This window comes from Spinacia oleracea, chromosome 4, assembly GCF_020520425.1.
Source record: "Spinacia oleracea cultivar Varoflay chromosome 4, BTI_SOV_V1, whole genome shotgun sequence".
NCBI classification, from domain to species: Eukaryota; Viridiplantae; Streptophyta; class Magnoliopsida; order Caryophyllales; family Amaranthaceae; genus Spinacia; species Spinacia oleracea.
In genome coordinates this window covers 92,179,809-92,199,209 of record NC_079490.1, presented here as the reverse complement: position 1 = coordinate 92,199,209, position 19,401 = coordinate 92,179,809, and the positions used below count along the sequence as shown (strand labels likewise).

Here is a 19,401-nt window from a genome sequence, read left to right as displayed (position 1 = left end):
CAGTATAGATAAGTGCAACTCTAATAAAGTTCTTCGTATGATATTTTAACTGATATTCAAATCAATGAAGGATCTATAAATAAACATTTTGTGCGTACTTCTATTATCCATCTCCGATATATACATGATATGATTTAGTACATAGTACTCTCCATAGTAAATTAGTAATACTAATACGAAGTAATTGTCATTTTTAACTAAAATAAACACACTTAATTTAAAGGTTGAATGAGTGAGCCAACTTAATGGAGAATTAATTGGTTTGGAATGGAAAGGGGAAGAATTAGAAGATGAAGGAGTTGGTGTTATTTTTTAATTTTATTTTAAAGGAGAGTAATAGATGAGACACGTGTCTTTCTAGGTATAGATTTTGACATTTTGTTGAGACACATGTCCTCTTATAAAGTTTGGTTTTCTTTTTTAAATACTAGGTATAGACTAGGTATAGATTCACTATATTATTGGAGGAAAGATGAATCAATATTATTTTCTCCTTTACAATTTGATTTTATTTATGTATTGTTATAACTTTTTAATTAATTTATATAATATTGAAGAATTGATTTCTAATGTTAGTCTAATAATAATACATGGTGAGTACGGATGTTAATTAAAATAATAATAAGTGGTAAGTATACAACTATATAATCCTTAACTTACCAAGCAATGCCTTGGCCTAGTGGAAAGGATTTCAGCTTCCAACCAAAAGGTTGGGGGTTCGATCCCCACTAGGGGCACTTTGAGGGTGAGTTCCCCTTATCATCCCCCCACTCTCAAAGTGTCTAGCCTGCTAACCCGGGCGGGTTGACCCGTGCGGGGTTCCGACCCGGTAGGGCATTTCATCTTACCTTAAAAAAAAAAAAAAGTATACAACTATATAATCCTTAACTTTGTACTCCGTATTGTACTAATATTCATATTTAGCTTATTTGGATATTTATTTTATACACTATGAATTCATATTTTTGCATATACTCCCTCCGTCCCTTAATACTCGCACCGCTTTCCTTTTCGGGCCGTCCCTTAATACTTGCACCGCTTCTATAAATGAAAATCTTTACCAATATTATATTATTTCTCACACTTATCTACTACCCCATCTACACCCTACTGCCTACAAAAAATCATTTAAAAATCCACACTCCCCACTCACCACTTCTCACCCTTACACATTTTCCACTAACTATATTAAAAAAATACCCCACTATCAACTAACACCCATTAAATTAATAAGTCAATTCAAATGTCTTAAACTCCGCACCGGTCAAACCGGTGCGAGTATTAAGGGACGGAGGGAGTATTCTTTTTACTTTAATTTGACGTTTCCCTAATATCACAAATCTTTTATTTAGATATTATTGAAATAATAAAATATTTTAGTAATAACCCTACGTTGCACGGGACCTAACCTAATTAAAAATAAAATGAACTTTTTTGTAGAGATATTATGTAATTGTTTTTTTAATAACAATATGACATCATCTTCTATTCCACTGAATTGCCAAAAAATGACATTAAGTTATAATTGAAAATGGAGGAAGTCCAAATACATGCCAGGCATGTATTTGCAAAAACATGCCAACCCCAAATAAAAAGGTAAATATAAATGGTAAATATATTTGGGGATTTTTGGGGGGGAAATGTAAAACGGTATTGTACACTTGTAAAACGGGGTGCTGACTTGGCATTGCTGAGTTGGCAAATCATTTAACCCCTTTCCCTTTCTTCTTCTTTCTTACTGGGTTGGCTTCCAATTATTTGAAGACCACCATTTTCGAACACCACCATGTTCATTCGATTATTTTGAACACAGAAATCCAAAAAACAAAAAATCAAACCCATTTTCATCTTCTTGTTCTCCTCTTCTTCTTCATCCATGTTTGGTGAGATTTTATGTGAGGGTTAGTTTAAGTTGTTCCATAATGTTAATTTCGGAAATGGAGGGCAGTGGGGCTGAAATTGGTGACGAAATTGGTGACGAAAATGGTGAAGGTAGTCGCGAGGTTGAAGGAGAAGAAGAAGAAGAAGAAGAAGAAGACTTCATATGGAGGTACGAACCACAATCCTCCTCCGACGAAGAGGTATGAATCTGGATCTGTTCTATAAATTATCCATTCGTTTTTTCCAAAAAAAATACAGAAATGTTCATCTTCTTCTTCTGGTTCTCCTCTTCTTCTTCCTCGACATGATTAATTGGTGGATAAGCTTTATTTTTTCAGTTGATAAAAATTGGTATTGGTATTACAAAAATGGTACTAAACTTTTTCTATATGAAATTCATTTTCCTTAAATGATACTCGTTTTGTACTAAATTTTATAAAGTGGTATTAATATCACAAAAATGGTGCTAAATATTAAATGGTATTCATATTACAAAATTGGTACTCAATTTTTCTATATGGTATTCATTTTAATGATTATTGATGGCACGTTGGCAAACACACCTCAGTAACGGGATCCAAGTTGGCAAACGGGGTTGACTATTCAACAATTTCAAAATGGCTGGGAAATTACAAACAAGCCCATGACATGTATTTCATAATACATGTCTGGCTGCGATTTTGACGCCCTCTTGAAAATGAATGTATAAGTTTAAAGTTGTAATTGACAAAACTAAAAATTTAAAATTATAATTAACAATTAACAATTATGGAACTTTATTTGGTTGTATTAGAAAAAAAAAAAAAAAAAAAATCGAAACAGTAGTCTCTGTCTTGCCCTCTACGAAACCACCCGCCTCTTCCCCCCCATTTTTCTTATTCCGACTACACTCTCACTCTGTGTTGCCTTTCAAACACTTCTCTCGCGCACAAACACTCTTGAAAAAAAAAAGCAGCAAGCAAATCGAAAATGAGCAGCATCGGAACCGGCTACGACCTCTCGGTCACCACCTTCTCACCAGACGGTCGAGTTTTCCAAATTGAGTACGCTTCTAAGGCCGTCGACAACAGCGGGTCTGTCTTTTTTTCAGTCTTCTCTGGTACATTTGATGGCGAATTCTACTTTCTAATGCTTATTTTTTCAATTTGATTTTCTCCAAATAAAGGACTGCCGTGGGCATCAAATGCAAGGATGGAATTGTTCTGGTAATTTTTTTTTGGGTGATCTGAATGTTTTTTGGCTGTATTATTTTGATGGGTTTTAATTGGATTTGTGAGATGTTGAATAGGGTGTTGAGAAGCTTATACAATCGAAGATGATGTTACCGGGCTCGAATCGACGAATCCATTCTGTTCATCGGCACTCTGGCATGGTTATTACCTATCCCTTGTTTTTGCTTTTGTGCTGCAAGAAGTTTAATGCTGGAATTTTTTTGTCACCCCTTTTATATGTCTGATGTTTGATTGCTTTGAACGGGAAAAGATATTGAGGAAATAGAATGGAATCTGTTCCATATAGTGTATAGGATTGAATTCAATTATATTGTTCCATTTCTTTTGAAAGGGTCATTTTGGTAGTAAGAATTTAAGATGACTTGGCGTCTTGGAGATACCGGTAGTCAAGTAATGGTGGTGTAGGTAGGTGGCCAGGGTGATGATAATGAGTAATGCAGGTTATGTATCTGTTACTCTGAATTCTGAACCAATGGTATTTAAAACCCATTGAAGGGATAGGGTTTTAGTAAGGAGATTGGGATTCACCATAGTTTGGAACTAAAAGGGAAATTAGTGAATCAAATGCCAAATGTCGGAGCGGGATTTTCCTTTCTGATTCTGTACACACAGAATTTAAACACTTCCCTAGCTTGTAGCTGGTTGGTTGTTGAAGCGCTACAAAATATTTTGTGTTGGAAATGGAAAACTTGTTAGTTGGTTGGATTGGCTGCTGTGCAATTTGATGCATTTCGGGGAAAGAAATTGAGTAAAATAACAAGATACAAATACCAACGGGAAATTAAAACAAATTATCTTTGTGTTCTTTTTTTGGGTGTTTCATTGGACTCAAACTTTAAAGGAAAGAGATATTCTACTATCCCACCTTAAGACACTAAAGGTGTGTTCTTTTTAACTTATAGACCTTATATGATCTTGTTTAACTTGTAGGATGTTATCTCTATTTTATACGGAGTAAGTGAAAACCCGAGGGCTTTTTGGTAATCACGCTTTTGGTGTACCCAATCTAAAAGACTAAAATACCCTCGGTTACTTTACAATTTAATTAATCACGCATAAAATCTTCCTTATGAAATCAACAAAAGTCAACAAAGAATATAACGGTTTCCAGAAATCAATCCAGCAAATCTGTCAAATTCTAATTTTATGCACGGAATCAATCAATTATCTCCACCAAATCTTATATGCACGAAATCAATCACTTTTCAAGTTATATGCACGAAATCAATCAATTATCTCCACCAAATGTGTCAAATTCTTATTTTAAAGAAATTTAGTCAATAACGGCTAATCTACTTCCTAATTCTACGCTATAGTCAAAGACTAGTATAACACCCGTGCGATGCACGATTTACAATCTAGTACGCTAAATATTAAATTTGCATGAAATCTAATCTATTTTTAAGAAAATTAATCAAAACAGAACTTGTAGATATTTTTCTATTTAAAGTTAATTATGGATAGATTTGTTATTGTACCATTTCGTATCTTATTTATTAAAAAAATAAAAATAAAACAAATTAAAGTACGTAGATAAAATCACTTTCATTCACATTCATTACCCGTGTCTAACATAAATTAAGTCTCATATACCCTTATATCTATAGTATACCCATATAATACTCGGCCCACCATTTACCTCATTACCCGATCACTTAACACTTACACACATATATCATGTACTTTATTCAGCTAGAAATGATTTTTAGTCAAGGCGGGGCGGGTGCAGAGGATTGTCCCTCCACACCCGTACCCACCTAAAAATATCACCCTTATCCTCACCACCCACGATACGTATGTTACCTATCTACAAATAAAATTCATTCTCGCTTCATCACCCACCCATTTATCCAAACTCACCTCAAACCCACCATATATACCCTTTTTGTTTGGTAGTTTTCAATTTTAAAACCCTATTTTAAAGTATTTTGCAATTTAGTTGTCTTTTTAGGGTAATTGAATAAATAAATAAAATGTTATAATATGTAGTTTAGTTGTAAAAAATGCTATTCAAAATCAATTACTCAGTAGATGAAGGATGTGTGAGGTGGGAGGGTTCAATCTAAATTTTTTCCTTACCTTGTCACCCGCGGCAAATACATTTCTATCTGCATCATCCACCAAATTAACTTTCCTCCAACCCTTCCCACTTGGGGCGTTGCATAAGGGTCTCCCAAAAACCCGTCCCCCTAACAATCTGACATACCTATATTTAGTCAAAAATCCAAGTTCCCTTCAATTAACCTTCTAACAAACTCACTCCGACCTTTTGATTACTCCATACCTAAAATTCACTTAATTAAGAATTGAGTGTAAAATGTGTACTTGAGTTGATAAAATGGTCATATGAGATAAGAGATAGAGAAACATCAAGTAGGAAAACTTTTCGTTTTATGTATGGATCGAGTATTCTAAAACGGACACACCAATGATGGAGATGAGGCAAATAAAGAGACGAAAGGACTATTGAATAAAAGATTTGTGAAAGAGTAGGGAAGTGATCTTTTTGAGATAACTTCCTTCCTTTCTATATAGTTGGAACATACACTTTTTCACACTTTAAGAAAAAATACTCAAACTTCTTTAATATAAGGGTAAAAATTAAAAGTACATGGTTCTATTATTTTATTTGTGAATTGCTTGAGAGGTTATAGTTAATAAAGAGAGTAAAGTGAGGGTGAAATGTCATATCATACAAAATAGTTTTCCATCTACAGTGTGTTGCAAAATTTTCATTTTAGGGAAGTGTTGAAAATAAAATAAAAAAGCAGAGAAAATATTATTTTATACATTTTTTAAAAATAATAGTTAAGATTCTTATATTATAAGTACTACGTAAATGGAGTACGTATAATTTTTAATAGTCCTATTATAAGTGTTACAGAGTTGGAATATGTATAATTTATTAATAATATAGTCATATTATAATTTTAGCAATATTATACTGCGCAGTGTACATAGAATGTATGCATACCCATTTGGAACAAACATACATTCAGTACGTTTTTGGTCATATATTTATTATTATTATTATTATTATTATTATTATTATTATTATTATTATTATTATTATTATTTTTGACAAAGGCTAACTAAACAACATTAATTATGGGAAATTGAAAAACATATTGGTCATACATTTATGTTAAGAAAAATTAAGAAAAATATAATTTTTGAACAACCTAATAACACATATATTATAATTTTTGAACAACCTAATAAACATATATTCTAGTACGAAGTATATATATTTTATAAATTAATTTGATCATAAGGTTTTGTTAAATATCTTGTTAGTTACTGTAAAAAGGATGTCAAATAAAGATTATAGTATTTTAAAATCGAAAGTGACCGACCCGAAAGAAAGTATAGGCATACGATGTAATCTCAATTAAGTATAGGGTAGGGCCCCTCATAAAAAAGTATAGGTATATTCACTTTCTGGTTGTCACATAATTGAGATTATATCGTATGAGATTGAGATTAATTAGTTGATTCGTGCATTGGGTTTTTAGTAGTTACGCTCATATGAGAATATACATTTAAAGTTAGCACAAATTATAATGTTTTAGATTATATGTGTTGTGAAAGTTTGTTATGAATAGTATCATGGTTATTGAGATTGGAAAGATATATATTTTTTTTGGCATTAGCTTACTAAAATTGGAAGAGTATGTCGTTGGAAGGAGGAGCATTTTGGTGAGCAACATTTATTTTTAATTGGAGAAGCTAAATAAAAAATAATAAAATACTAATAATGACATGCGTAATATTTTTTGGATCTTTATTAGTTTTAGAGAAAAATAATATACCGTAGTTATAATATTTAACATATATATGGAAATATTTTTTACAATAAAATATATTTTTTGCTAAGTTTTAATGGTATGTACTCCATAATTCGTATATTTAGTAATACAGGAAAGATATTATTTTGTGTTATATTTTTTAAGTTTAATTATTTATACAAAAGAGAGGAGAATCATATAGTGACATTTGTCATCACCACATTGATTTCCTCTCTTTTAGTATATTATATAGATTACAAATCTTTGATTGATTTACAGCTAGAATAAATCTTTGATTGATTTACAGAATAATATAATATGCTTTGACTTATTTACACAATCCTGTAATATAATTAAATGTCATATCTATTCTATCAAAATCCTCAAAGGGTTTTTCTAGAGAGAGCCCAAGAAAACCCCAACAAAATCTCTACTAGCCGTCGCCCTCCATTTTTAGTCGTTTCTTCAGATCTTTGTAACACAAACCATTTTAAAGACCAAGAAATTCAAAATTAACCGAAATAAAATTAGGCATCACCACACCACCGACGACGATACTGTGGCGGAAACCCAAGGTGGTTAGCCTAAATAAGAAGGGCGAGATGAGATACTTGATGTGCATGTCGTATGGGTTTTGAGATTTTAAATCAAGAACTAATTCAATCAATTGAGGGAGAGATTGAAATCAATACCAATTAGGGAGGTAACAAAAGTGGCGAGAACGACAATGTCGGCCTACGAGTGAGGGCGACGTTGGCGCTTTACAGCCGTGGCAACCAAGAGCAAAGAGGAGAGAGAGAGAAGCAACAACAAGATAAACAACTGCATCAGCGATGCCGACTTGAAGGAGGTGGTGGCCGGCGACGCAAAGGAACGAGGAGGAGAGGTGGTGGCCGGCAACGCAAAGGAATGAGGAAGAGAGGTGGTGGCTTGGTTGGTGGTTTTCGGCGAGAAGGATAAAGAAAAATGGAGGTTGAGAGATATGAGTGAAGTGGAAAAAAATGAGAAGAAATAAAGAAGATGGGAAGTCGGTGGAAGAAAGGAAGTCTGACTTCCATTACCTCTTTTTTTTTATATTTTATTTAGTTATGATTATTATTGTTATTGTTGTTGTTGTTGTTATTATTATTATAATTATTTATTATTATTTTTATTATTATTATTATTATTATTATATATTGTTATTTTTATTTATAATAAAATTATTATTATCGTGTAAACATTTTATATAAAGTTGGATGAGAATCTAGAAACAAGTTGCTCCCACCCCTTTCTGAATGCAAAAACTTAATCTATGAAAGATAAATGCACTATTCTTAACATTGTTAGACTAATAGAGAGACTTGATACGCGAGAGTGTGTCCAAGGCCTCCTTATCTAATTCCCCAAACGCAGAGAAGGCAAATGGGACAAACTTGTATCCGTTGTCCTCACCTGAATTCTAGAAACAACAAGAATCAATTAGTTTTCTTTAAGATAAACTACATTCAGGTAAATATTTATAAAAAAAATATTTCCTTTATTGTATTCAGAACATAAGTTGGGGCATCACATGAGTTGTACAATGTTTTACTAATTGGATGTTCTTAAATAGAGTTGTACAATGTTTTACTAATTAGGCTAATTATGAACAAACGTAGTAAGAAGAGAATATAATATCAAAGGCTAATTATAAACAAACGTAGTAAGAAGAGAAAATAAGCAAACAATAAGCAACGGCTAATTTTCAAACACAAAACCTAGCCGTTGAACATCAAAATTGGTAAGTTATGGGTATTTGGTGAATTATGTTTCAGAATAAGGGTATTTGGTGAAATAAGTATTAAAATAGGGGTATTTGGTGAATGATGAAACTAGGCTAACGGCGAACTAACGACGCATCATTAGTAAGGATATCTTGGGTAATAAGTCATTTGTGAGGAACATTTTATGTATTTTTGAAACTTGATGGGCGTTTGGTGAATTATGCTAAAGCTCAGGGGTATTTCATGAAAATCCGTTATAATACAAGGTACTCGTAATTGTTTGGGCCAGGAAAGAGGATTAAATTGGGTGCAACCTTAATTATATATCATAGATTCATAGAGAAGTGTTTTTTAGGGCATTGATTTAGTTGTCAATTAATACTACGTAGTAGAATAGTAGACAATGATTTATTGGAGATTTAATTTCATTCTTTTCTTCACAGGGAGTATTGTATAACATGCCCTAGCCTTACAAACAAATCTTCCAATATAATTTAAGTTTATAACTCTTATAATTGTTTAATGTGTTTGAATGACTAGCTATATAACTATTTGACTGGGAGTGTAATATTGCTCCATGGAAATAAAATAGAGCACCCATAATAAGCAAGTGTTTCTCTATGATGAATGGGGAGAAGGGGCGTAATTATGTATTTGAGACCCTCGGTTTAAAGATATAGGTATTTCTCTTTATGTCTAATAAGACTATAGGAGGTAAAGTGGTAAACAATATCTTTATAAGCCATATGGTTGAATTTCAAATTTGTCTTAGTTAAAGAAACTGACATTATCCTGCTTACAATGGACCTGATTAAGTGCCACTAGTGCATTGGGGTAACGTCAAGTTAGTAGTGATATTTCTTGTTGATGAGGAATTAGTTGCTCCTTAAGTTACCAGAAGTGGGAAGCTATTTCTTAATTAAATCTACAAGCAAGTTCTTCATTACAGACCGGTTGAGATCTTCTTACACACCTTGGGCTTTGAATTGGATTCACTTGGAAAGTCAACTTGTGTTCCATGTGCGACATGGATCCAAGAAGACTAAGAAGTGGCGCTTGAGCCTGATCATTAGGCCATACTATCATTATTGCTTTATTATCCAATGTGGTTTTAAGTTTTAACATACCTATATAGGATATAGTTTACATTGTTCAACCCTTTTAATTATTGTTAATTAGTGGACTGATTATTAGGCGTGTAAAATCTGCCCAATTAGTTAGTATAATCAGCTTTATTGTTAGGTTTGATAAAGCTTGTAGTTTTCCTAATCCTATGTGAAAATTCTTGCATATTTTAGCCCTTAAAATAGTCACCCGCTCCATCAAATGAGATGGACATTTATGAATTATTGATCATTGTCCTGTTTAGTGAAATCTTATTTCTTTTGTGAGACTAGTTTGACTAGAGAATTAAAGTTGTTTGCTTAAGTTCAAACTTAAGGTAGTTTCCTAGCTTTGCCTTAGGATCTTTTCTTTTAAAACCATATTCATCACTTAAATCCTCCCATCTTCCATAAACACACGCTTGGATCATCAAGATTTACATCCCTTGTAACTACAATTGAATATTTATTTAGAAGGGATACTAAATGGGGTGCTAGATACAAAAACAATACTATGCTCTTAGGACACAAGTCCTCATTCCAAAAAATGTGAAGATAAATTCTATTGAACAACAGTGATGTATGTATCACAAATTCAACAACCATAAAAGCAGTAAGCTAATATATTGGATACAAGTTCTCTCCGTAACTACGGTTGTTTGTTTAATATCGAAAGCATTGACTTCATCGACTTAATTCCTTTAATTTTCTAGCGTCTCCCAACTAAATATATGTCCAGATTCAGATTTTCCCCTTTCCAATCTTTGTCAATCAAATGTTTTTTTCTTTTTCTTCGCACATGTATCATGCCAATACTTGCCTCCCAGTTTACTTATTTCTAAAACTACCTTAATCAAATTCTTCAGAAACAAATCAATGGAGCGAATTGACATAGTGGTGCCATTAATGTGATTGGTGCTGGGGTCATACAAAACCCACACTGCAATTTGTTGGTATTGTCATCAATGAAGTTGATGATCTCTCCCCCCCCCCCCCCCCCCCCTCCCACCCTCTCCAACTAAGATCTTCATCTTGCAAATCCTCACTAGTTTCCATCACCAGTTTTCAATTGAAGATTTTCATCCCCTTGCTGAAATTCTTACGGGTTCTTATTTTGATCACAATGTTCGTCAAATAGAGCTACTAGATAATTATACTGATGCATTTAGGGAATTTAGGAATTTGGCGTGCTTAAAGGGTATGATAATATTTTAATTGTACAAAAACCAATTGGCAAATGGGCGAGAGCCTGATAATTATGTGCGTAAAGGATAGATTCAAAAATCACGTGGGGGCACACAATCCCTTGGATTTAAGATGGTTATTTGTATTTTCTTTGATGAGTTGACTTATATAGTTATATCTCCTTGAATGGATACCTTTCTTTCTTGTGTTCTTTAGCAATTTTCTAACTTTCTTTTATTTGTGTGTCTGTGTGGAATAGGAGGTAATGTGTAAACTTCAACTCTTTTGAAATATTTCTAAATTAACTTTTTGTTTGTGCATGTGTTATCTGCACCCTATGTCCCTATCACAGTCTCATTTTCAAAACTTGCCATGTCTTTGTATGTACAACAGGCAGTTGCTGGATTGGCTGCAGACGGAAGGCAAGTAGTTGCTCGTGCTAAGTCAGAAGCTACAAACTATGAGAGGTTGGTAATGATATGTGCTTATTCTGTGTCGTACGAGATCATATACCCTCATGTGGCCTACTAATTATAAGTGTCTGTAATTGTGGGAGCTGTTTTTAATTAGTGATTTATGAAAGGTGATGAAAGCTTCAGTTTGCTAGCTGTGTCTTCATTATGCTGGTCTGGCATCAGTTTATCGTTGAGGTTGTGTGTATATGCCTTCTCTGTGGTCCACTGGTATTGGAACTCAGGGAAACAAGTCAATCAACTTATGTCTGATAGTCTGATTTCTAACTTAGAGGTATTTGATGCGTTTTTGATACGTATTTAATGTTATTGTTGTAGACCTCTTGAAACACTTGTAAGTCATTTTCTTTTACAGCTTATAGGTTTCATTGTTTTTATTCAACTCGGAAAGGAAAATGTTATATCTTATTAGCATATCTAGGATTTTCCCTTGATCTTGGTGGGAGTTCAGATACATACATATACTAATCGAGTAATCGGTTGGTGGCTTGATGTCCAGTGACCGGAAATAGCATCTTATTCTAATTAGGTAGGCTTTTTCTTCAACCAATTATGCAAACTTTACTCGTCAGGTATGTCACCGTTCACTTGTAATTAGGGTAATTGGAGTCCCTTTTTAGTTTTGGCTTCTTTTCTTTCCCCGTCCGTCCTTGGTGTTATATTTTCACAAAGCTACATTTTTTACACTCATTCTTTTGTGCTTTTTGATAAGATTTTTTTTGTAAACTGTACGATAAAAAATGAAGTACATCAAGAGGACAATGTGTCCTTGGACATATACTAAAATCAGAACTACAAGTTAGCCCAATTCCTTTGCATATCTCTAATGGAGTAATTTGGGAATGCCGTGACCACCTTAACCCAAAAAGAAGCTAATAACGTTACTTTATCCGACAATAGATCATGTGGACAACAACACCGTGAAAAATACGACCCAACCGTAAGCACATAATCATATTTTCCCAAAGCAACTTCTTCCTTGCCCCAAACCCTTCAAAGCGAATACGCAATTGCTCAACCAAGATTCTTGTTTCTTCATAAACCGTAAGGAGTCATTTTCAAAGGTAGCATAACCATACCAGAGTAGGAATGCATTTGAGCGCAATTCATTATTAGTCCAACAAAGCAAGCAAATATCAGGGGATAGCTGTTTCGAGCCGTCTATTATGCAGCATAGAATTCATATTGAGTATTCCTAAGGCTAAAGTTCACACAAAAATGCTCACTTTTAGGGGTGCCTCCGACTTCCAAATGAAGTTCATTGGAAAAACGGATATCTAAGGGAACAACTCAAAGAATTAAGAAAATATTTTCAAGAAAAACTCCGAAGGATTGTCGTATCCACACTCTCGAATCCTCCACATCGTTTAATTGAATATCCAAAAGGTTATACATAGAAATTATCTCTTATATCTATTGGTCATGGGGAAGTCTCCTCACGTGTTAAGTCCTACGCATTGCCTTTGCCACTATTAAATCGAAAAGTGGAGCATTACGGAGATAAGATAAGCCGAAAAGACAAGGGAAACACTTGCATATCCAAACATCTTACCAAGACCAGATTTGCTTACCATCTGCATCAACCTCGCTAATGACTCCTAGAGTACACTTTCAAAATAGATTTGTGGATAGTGGTGACTGGTGAGTCACCCAAATAGTCTCTTGACCCTACCCATTTTGACACAAGCCGTACTTCCTTTTGATGACATGATACCAAAAGAGATTTACGTTCAAGAGGAAACCTCAACCACCATTTACCAACCAAAGCTACATTTTTTGTAATCACCCTCCCAAACCACCATTTACCAACCAAAGCTACATTTTTTGTGGGGATATCTAAACACAAAATTCTCTCTAAATAAGCAACAAAACATCATTCAACATTGAATCGCCGGTTTTTCGTCCCGAAAAGTGATGGAGGATAATTGAATTCTTAGGGTTGACAAATCTTTCTTTGAAGATATGTTCTCCTTAGTAAATCTTTATCATCAGGATGAAAACTACTCATCTTTCTCCTCATTAGCTTGACAATATCAAATCCAATTAGTCTTTCACCATTAACGGGAGCTCTAGGATGTGAACTAACTTGTGGATAAGATTTTCCATCTTGATTTTGAGGGAAATTGTATGATAAAGAAGAATGTTGTTCACTTGCTTGATATGGAGGAGGATTTTGTGGAGGGGAAGGATGACTTCGTAGAGGAGGAAAGAAACTTGAAATATCCCGTGTTTTCTTTCTTTTCATTCTGAAAATAAAGTCACAATTACAATAAGATTCACATTACTGATTCACAAATTCACAAAAAGCAGGATCCTAACTTAAATCATTTCTCTACTTATTCACATCTCGGATTTCTGAACATTATAATTGATTTGTAAAAGATACTTCCTCCTTTTTTATTTACTTGCATCACTTACCAAAAATGGGTGTTTTTATTTACTTGCACCACTTCCTATTTCGGAAGGTTCTTACATTATTTTATAATTTCTCTCCCAATCTTTGGTACCCACTTGTTAATTCTTTCTATTTTCTCCAAATATATTTTGCATCACTTACCTAAAATTGGTGTTTATTCACCTCATTTGTAGTTTCTACAATAAACAATTCCCACTTGCATCATTTAACATTATTCTTGCGTGGACCACCTAAAACCGTGTGCCCATGCAAGTGATGCAAGTAAATAAAAACGGAGGGAGTAACACATTACCCATTGATTGAGTGATTGTAACATATAACTAAATTGCTTAGTCAAAGTAATTGTACCATCTAATGAAATTGCTTAGTCAAAATAAGTCAACTACACATACACTAAGATAAACAAAATCAGAAGAACAATCAAACAATAGTTACTCCTCACATTCGTTAATTGCCTTTACAAAAGCAAGTATCGAAGCTTACACACTTACAACATAGTCCACGGCTTAATCACTGTCTATTTACATAGTTACATAATTAGCAACTGAAGCTTAATCATAAGCTAATTAAGCATATAAATTCCAACAAAACATCCCACATATCCACACTAAATCTACAGTCTGATTTTAGCCACAATTTGGAGAAATTAATAATAATAAAAATAAATAAATTAAACAGTTTATAATTCAATAAAAAAATGATGAAAAATGAAGAAAAAAAACCAAAACGAATAACTAAGCTTGAATTCGTATGATATATTGATATTGAACTCGGTAACTATATGGAGAGTAAGAGAGGAAGAGATCTGTGTACGATCAAACACACTAAATAGTCCCTCCACTGTTTACAACAACAAGAAATTAAATTATTAAAACATACTCCCTCAGTTCCATAATGTTCCTTACTTTTCCATTATGCGCGGTCTCCAATGCACTACTTGACCATTAATAGTTTTAATTTTGCATTAGTAAAAACTATAAAAATTTGATATTTATAAAATTTACATTAGAAGGAATCTACGATATCACACAAGTTAATGTTTTTTCTATTGTTTATACTACTAATTACGGTCAAAGTTTTTAAACTTTGATTATAGGAATAGTGAACACGAGGAACATTATGGAACAGAGGAAGTACAAGTGTACAACTCATGAATTAAAATGTTAATTAAAGATTTAAAGTACTCAATTAATCATGAACAAGAACTTAAAATTCAATTTTGGAACCCATAAAAAATGTACCTTTCTTGTAGACGGTGAGTCGACGATGGAGTGGGTGTGGGGCGGAACTTCTCATAGTGTACATTGGTCTTCACTACTATAGATGTATATTTTTTCAGATGATGTATATTTTTTGATTCAGGAGAGCAAGTTAAAGTTTGCCATGACTTCTTGATTGCAATCTATAGTAAATAGCATTGCCTTCGACGAATCCTTTATGTTGCATTAATGTTAAAGTTTGGAAACTAGTCCATGATGTAAAAATTATGAAATTTGTAACTAGCTTTTGAATATTTGGCGCATAGTTTTGATGCTTTTATTTTTTAAATTTTCACATCACTTTGATTAGTACTTTAATAACAAACATGGAGTTCCCTAGAACATATCTATCATTTGCGAAGCTAACTCTGGAAAACATTTCTGCAGTGTGTATGGTGAAGCTGTCCCAGTGAAGGAACTTGCTGATCGTGTTGCTAGTTATGTTCATCTTTGCACACTCTATTGGTGGCTCAGGTACTATAGGACATACCATTTTCTAAACTACAATAACATTTACTCCACTTATGCCAAAATCTAGTTAGTGACCTTAGATGACTCATGGTACAGACCTTTTGGATGTGGAGTCATTCTTGGAGGTTATGATAGAGATGGGCCACAATTATATATGGTTGAGCCGTCTGGGATTTCATATGTAAGTTGATTTAATTTAATGGAGACTTTACAATTTTTGGATTTCAATCTTTTGTTGAAATTACCTTTTACAATTTTTACTTATGCTTAAATTGATCAAATATCATTTATTGCAGAGATATTTTGGTGCTGCTATTGGAAAGGGAAAACAGGCTGCAAAAACGTAAGCTTGATCTTCTTGCTTTAGGTGTGCCTATTTGGGCCTCCTATTGGAAATTTGGAATGCTTTGACTAGTTATATATTTTTTTCCATGCATTGTATTCTTTGTAGCATTGGTTGTCAAATTTCTGAAGATTGTGGCTGCTGATGTGGATTGCTTATTTAAACAGACAACTTTTGAAGGTCCTCCAAACTATTGGAATTTTATAAAACGAGGGGAGACAATGACTTAATGAGCAATGCCATTAATTTTAAGTTGTGTTTAACTGTCAAAGTAGCATCCATAACCAACCATACTTCTCACATTGGCCACCATTTCATTTTGGTACCATATTAAAAACCAAGATCTTTTGCTTGATTATCTGTCAGGGAAATTGAGAAGCTGAAGCTGTCTGAAATGTCCTGTAGAGAAGGGATCATTGAAGTAGCCAAGATGTATGTGCTCCTCTCTTATGGAAATAATTTTCTGTATGGTTTTGTATTTTCCTTTTTTTTGCCATTAATTTAAGAAGGTTACTGTTTTGTATGTTTTATGTGTATGCTAACAAATTATTAGTCATTTAACTGAGAATTCATGTATGGCTTGTTAATTAGAAACAGTCAATATATGGAATTTGCACAATAAAGTTGGTTTACTGTACTATATGTTAGATATCCTCCTTTTTATGTTTCGCCTAAAGCCTTAATAGGTATCCTTAATTGAGTAGTTTCTTCACCAGATAATACTAGAGCTCTAAATCATGTGTCTCTGTTCTGTTAGTCTTGGCATTCTGGATGCTATATGTCTTTCAGTTTAGTAAATGTGACACAGAATGATGTTACATATCAACAGAAAAGGATATGGACATGCAGAAGAGTCCAAAAGTATACAGTAGTATTCATTTATTGTTTGATGAAACATTTATATGAAAGAATTTGGTTGGTCTTTGTAATCAAAGAAAGAAACTAAAAGGTTAATAGTTGAATTTAAATACGAAAAAGCATCATTGGTCCTCCCACATATAAATGGTTTAGCCCCTACCTTTGCATTTATTATTTTCCTACCATGTCAACTTGCTCTACCAGGCTAACATTAAGTGTTGCTCACATATTTTCCTGCACCGAACTGGTTACCTATCTCTAGATAAAGCTCATTGGGTGTGTATGAAGTTAGACTTGGGTGTGCTCAACCAACATTCAGAACTTTTTACAGATTAGATTTGTGAGTTTTGGTAGGGCGAAGAAATAGAAGTTGTTTTGGAAAAATGCATTCATGGAAATCTTGTGGTGTGTCTAATAAGAAATGGTCGAACTTTAAGGATTTTACTATTACGCGTGGTTTCCTGTTGGATAAAGTGTCTCTGTTAGCTTCATTATGGGCTGAGAATAGGGCTTTCCAAAATTATTCTTTTAGGAAGATACAAATGGATGGGCTAATATGTCACTTGGTTAGAGTCTCCTTGTGGGGTATGTTTGTCCTCTTTGTTTATTGCCCTCTTTAAGATTTAATATAAACGAATTCTTTTGAAAAATAATAATATACTAGGTATAAAAATATTTTTGCCAAAATAAAAAAGTATAGATTGAGAATATATACCTCTAGGTTGTGTTTGGAAACATGGAATTCATTTCAAATAATGGAATTGAATTTTTTGGAATTCAATTCCTAATTTTGTGTTTAGAATTTCAAATCCAAATTTTGAAATAGGATTTTAATTGCATAAGTATACTTAGCATGTAAACTAATTATTTCATTATTAGAAAAGCATACTACATCCCAAAAAATCTAGAAAGATGCCATTCAATTGAATCTGACCAAACTATATATAGTAAAAAATGAATGAAAAGTTTGATGATTCAACAACTGTTAATTCATGGTATTCATGGAATACCGATGATATATCACATTCAAGGAAATTAAGCTAAGTTTGAATATTTAGAAAATAATTTGAATTGAAGTTTGGGAAGTGTTTGAAGGAACAAATTCAAGAGACATTGCTGGAATGAAGAAACATTTTTTTGTCAAGAAGTTAAAGATTTGTACGGCTCATCTCCACGCCTATGCCACCGCCGTCAAAAGAGGACTTGTTATTTTGTTACCGGAGTATGTAAAGCATGAGTCTGAATTTGCCTTCCTGCGATTCGGACTCATCTCCTTCAACTTGGTGAGAACGTAGCATAAATCGGCGATCTAATCGAGGTTGATGAAGCCATCGCGATCAGAATCCAGCTCCTCCATCATCTGACCAACTTTGATCTTCCGGTGATGCTTCCGATCTGAGCGCCTTCAGTTGCCGTTGACATCAAACAGCTCGAAGGTCATCAATGGCGCTTAGAGTTGGGGAGCAGGAGAGAGAAAGAGAGAGAGAAAACTAGCCGTCTGTTTTTGGATTTCAAATGACATGAAATGAAAATGGATTTCAAATGACAAAGGTTTGGTCTTATTTTTTCAATGGTTGGAATTGGGCCAATCCCAATTCCAAATCTCTTTGTTTCCCAAACAAGGTACTTGAGCCAATTCCATCATTTCAAATGAAATGACAATATCCAAACACACAACTAAGGAAATGTACTGCCAAGTAAGTTTTCATGGGCCGGCAAAGGCTGGAACTTTAGTGAGGTAGCCAAGTTGTGATTGAGATGAGAAGAGAGAGTGAAAGAGTTTTAGATAACATCATTTTATGGGAACAAAATATATATGAGGTTTTAGCGTATTATATTCTTTGCTAGATGTTGTTCATGCTACGAGTGTCAATTTTTTTTTTCGGTATTTAGTTTTCATTTTTTTCGTGTTTTCGAATCCAACAAGTTTTGAAAATGCCTCGATAGCGTTGATGCCAGTTGCTGGTTATTTTTGTGCTTTGTAGTGATGGATCACATTCATCTAACATGTTCCTCTGTTGTTACACCTGAAGCCATTTTGAGTCAATATAAATCAGTCACAATCATTTCATCACAGATGTCTGATATTGACCAATTGCTTGTTTGTTCAGTGGTGATTGGGGCTGAACTTGGTAGAGAGAACCCGTGTTCGATCCCCCACAACAACAATTGGGAGGGGACTGAAACCTAACCACCCAGAACTCGCCCCGAATTCGGATTAGCCCTAAGGGTGAACCGAGTGCTAACACCAAAAAAAAAACAGATGTCTGATACTGTACCTTCTGTGTCACTTTCTTATTGTGTGGGTCATTGAACTTTATGATGCATTATGTTACTTTTTTTTATAGGGAAATGATGCATTCTATTACTGGTTGCATAAAGAAGTAGAATATGCATTTATCCAAAGTTGCTACATTTCCTGGAAAAGTGAACCTACTAATTTGAGAGAGCTACTACGTGATTTTCTGATTACAAGCTGTCTCAACTATGGTTAACGATTGTTGCTGCATCATAGGATCTATGGATTTTATTTTTGAATGAGTAGGCAAAAACACTATCTATTGCAAAAACTTAGGCACCAAAAAACCCCAAAGAGAGCAGAACAAGCTCTGAGCTCAGGCTGAACAAATAATGCTATAATAATGTT

The 19,401-nt window shown here is 33.7% G+C and overlaps 1 protein-coding gene across 1 annotated transcript in view; it reads left to right on the top strand.

Annotated features, from left to right (window-relative positions):
• The first annotated feature begins 2,742 nt into the window (after positions 1–2,742).
• Positions 2,743–19,401, top strand: part of LOC110786927 (proteasome subunit alpha type-3-like) — a 32,486-nt gene continuing 15,827 nt past the window's right edge. The window contains exons 1-8 of the mRNA XM_021991510.2: positions 2,743–2,954; positions 3,047–3,086; positions 3,170–3,253; positions 11,328–11,401; positions 15,470–15,556; positions 15,650–15,734; positions 15,850–15,896; positions 16,263–16,328. Of these exons, the coding sequence (XP_021847202.1) occupies positions 2,851–2,954; positions 3,047–3,086; positions 3,170–3,253; positions 11,328–11,401; positions 15,470–15,556; positions 15,650–15,734; positions 15,850–15,896; positions 16,263–16,328 (587 nt within the window). The 5' untranslated portion in view covers positions 2,743–2,850. The remainder of the gene's footprint in view (positions 2,955–3,046; positions 3,087–3,169; positions 3,254–11,327; positions 11,402–15,469; positions 15,557–15,649; positions 15,735–15,849; positions 15,897–16,262; positions 16,329–19,401) is intronic.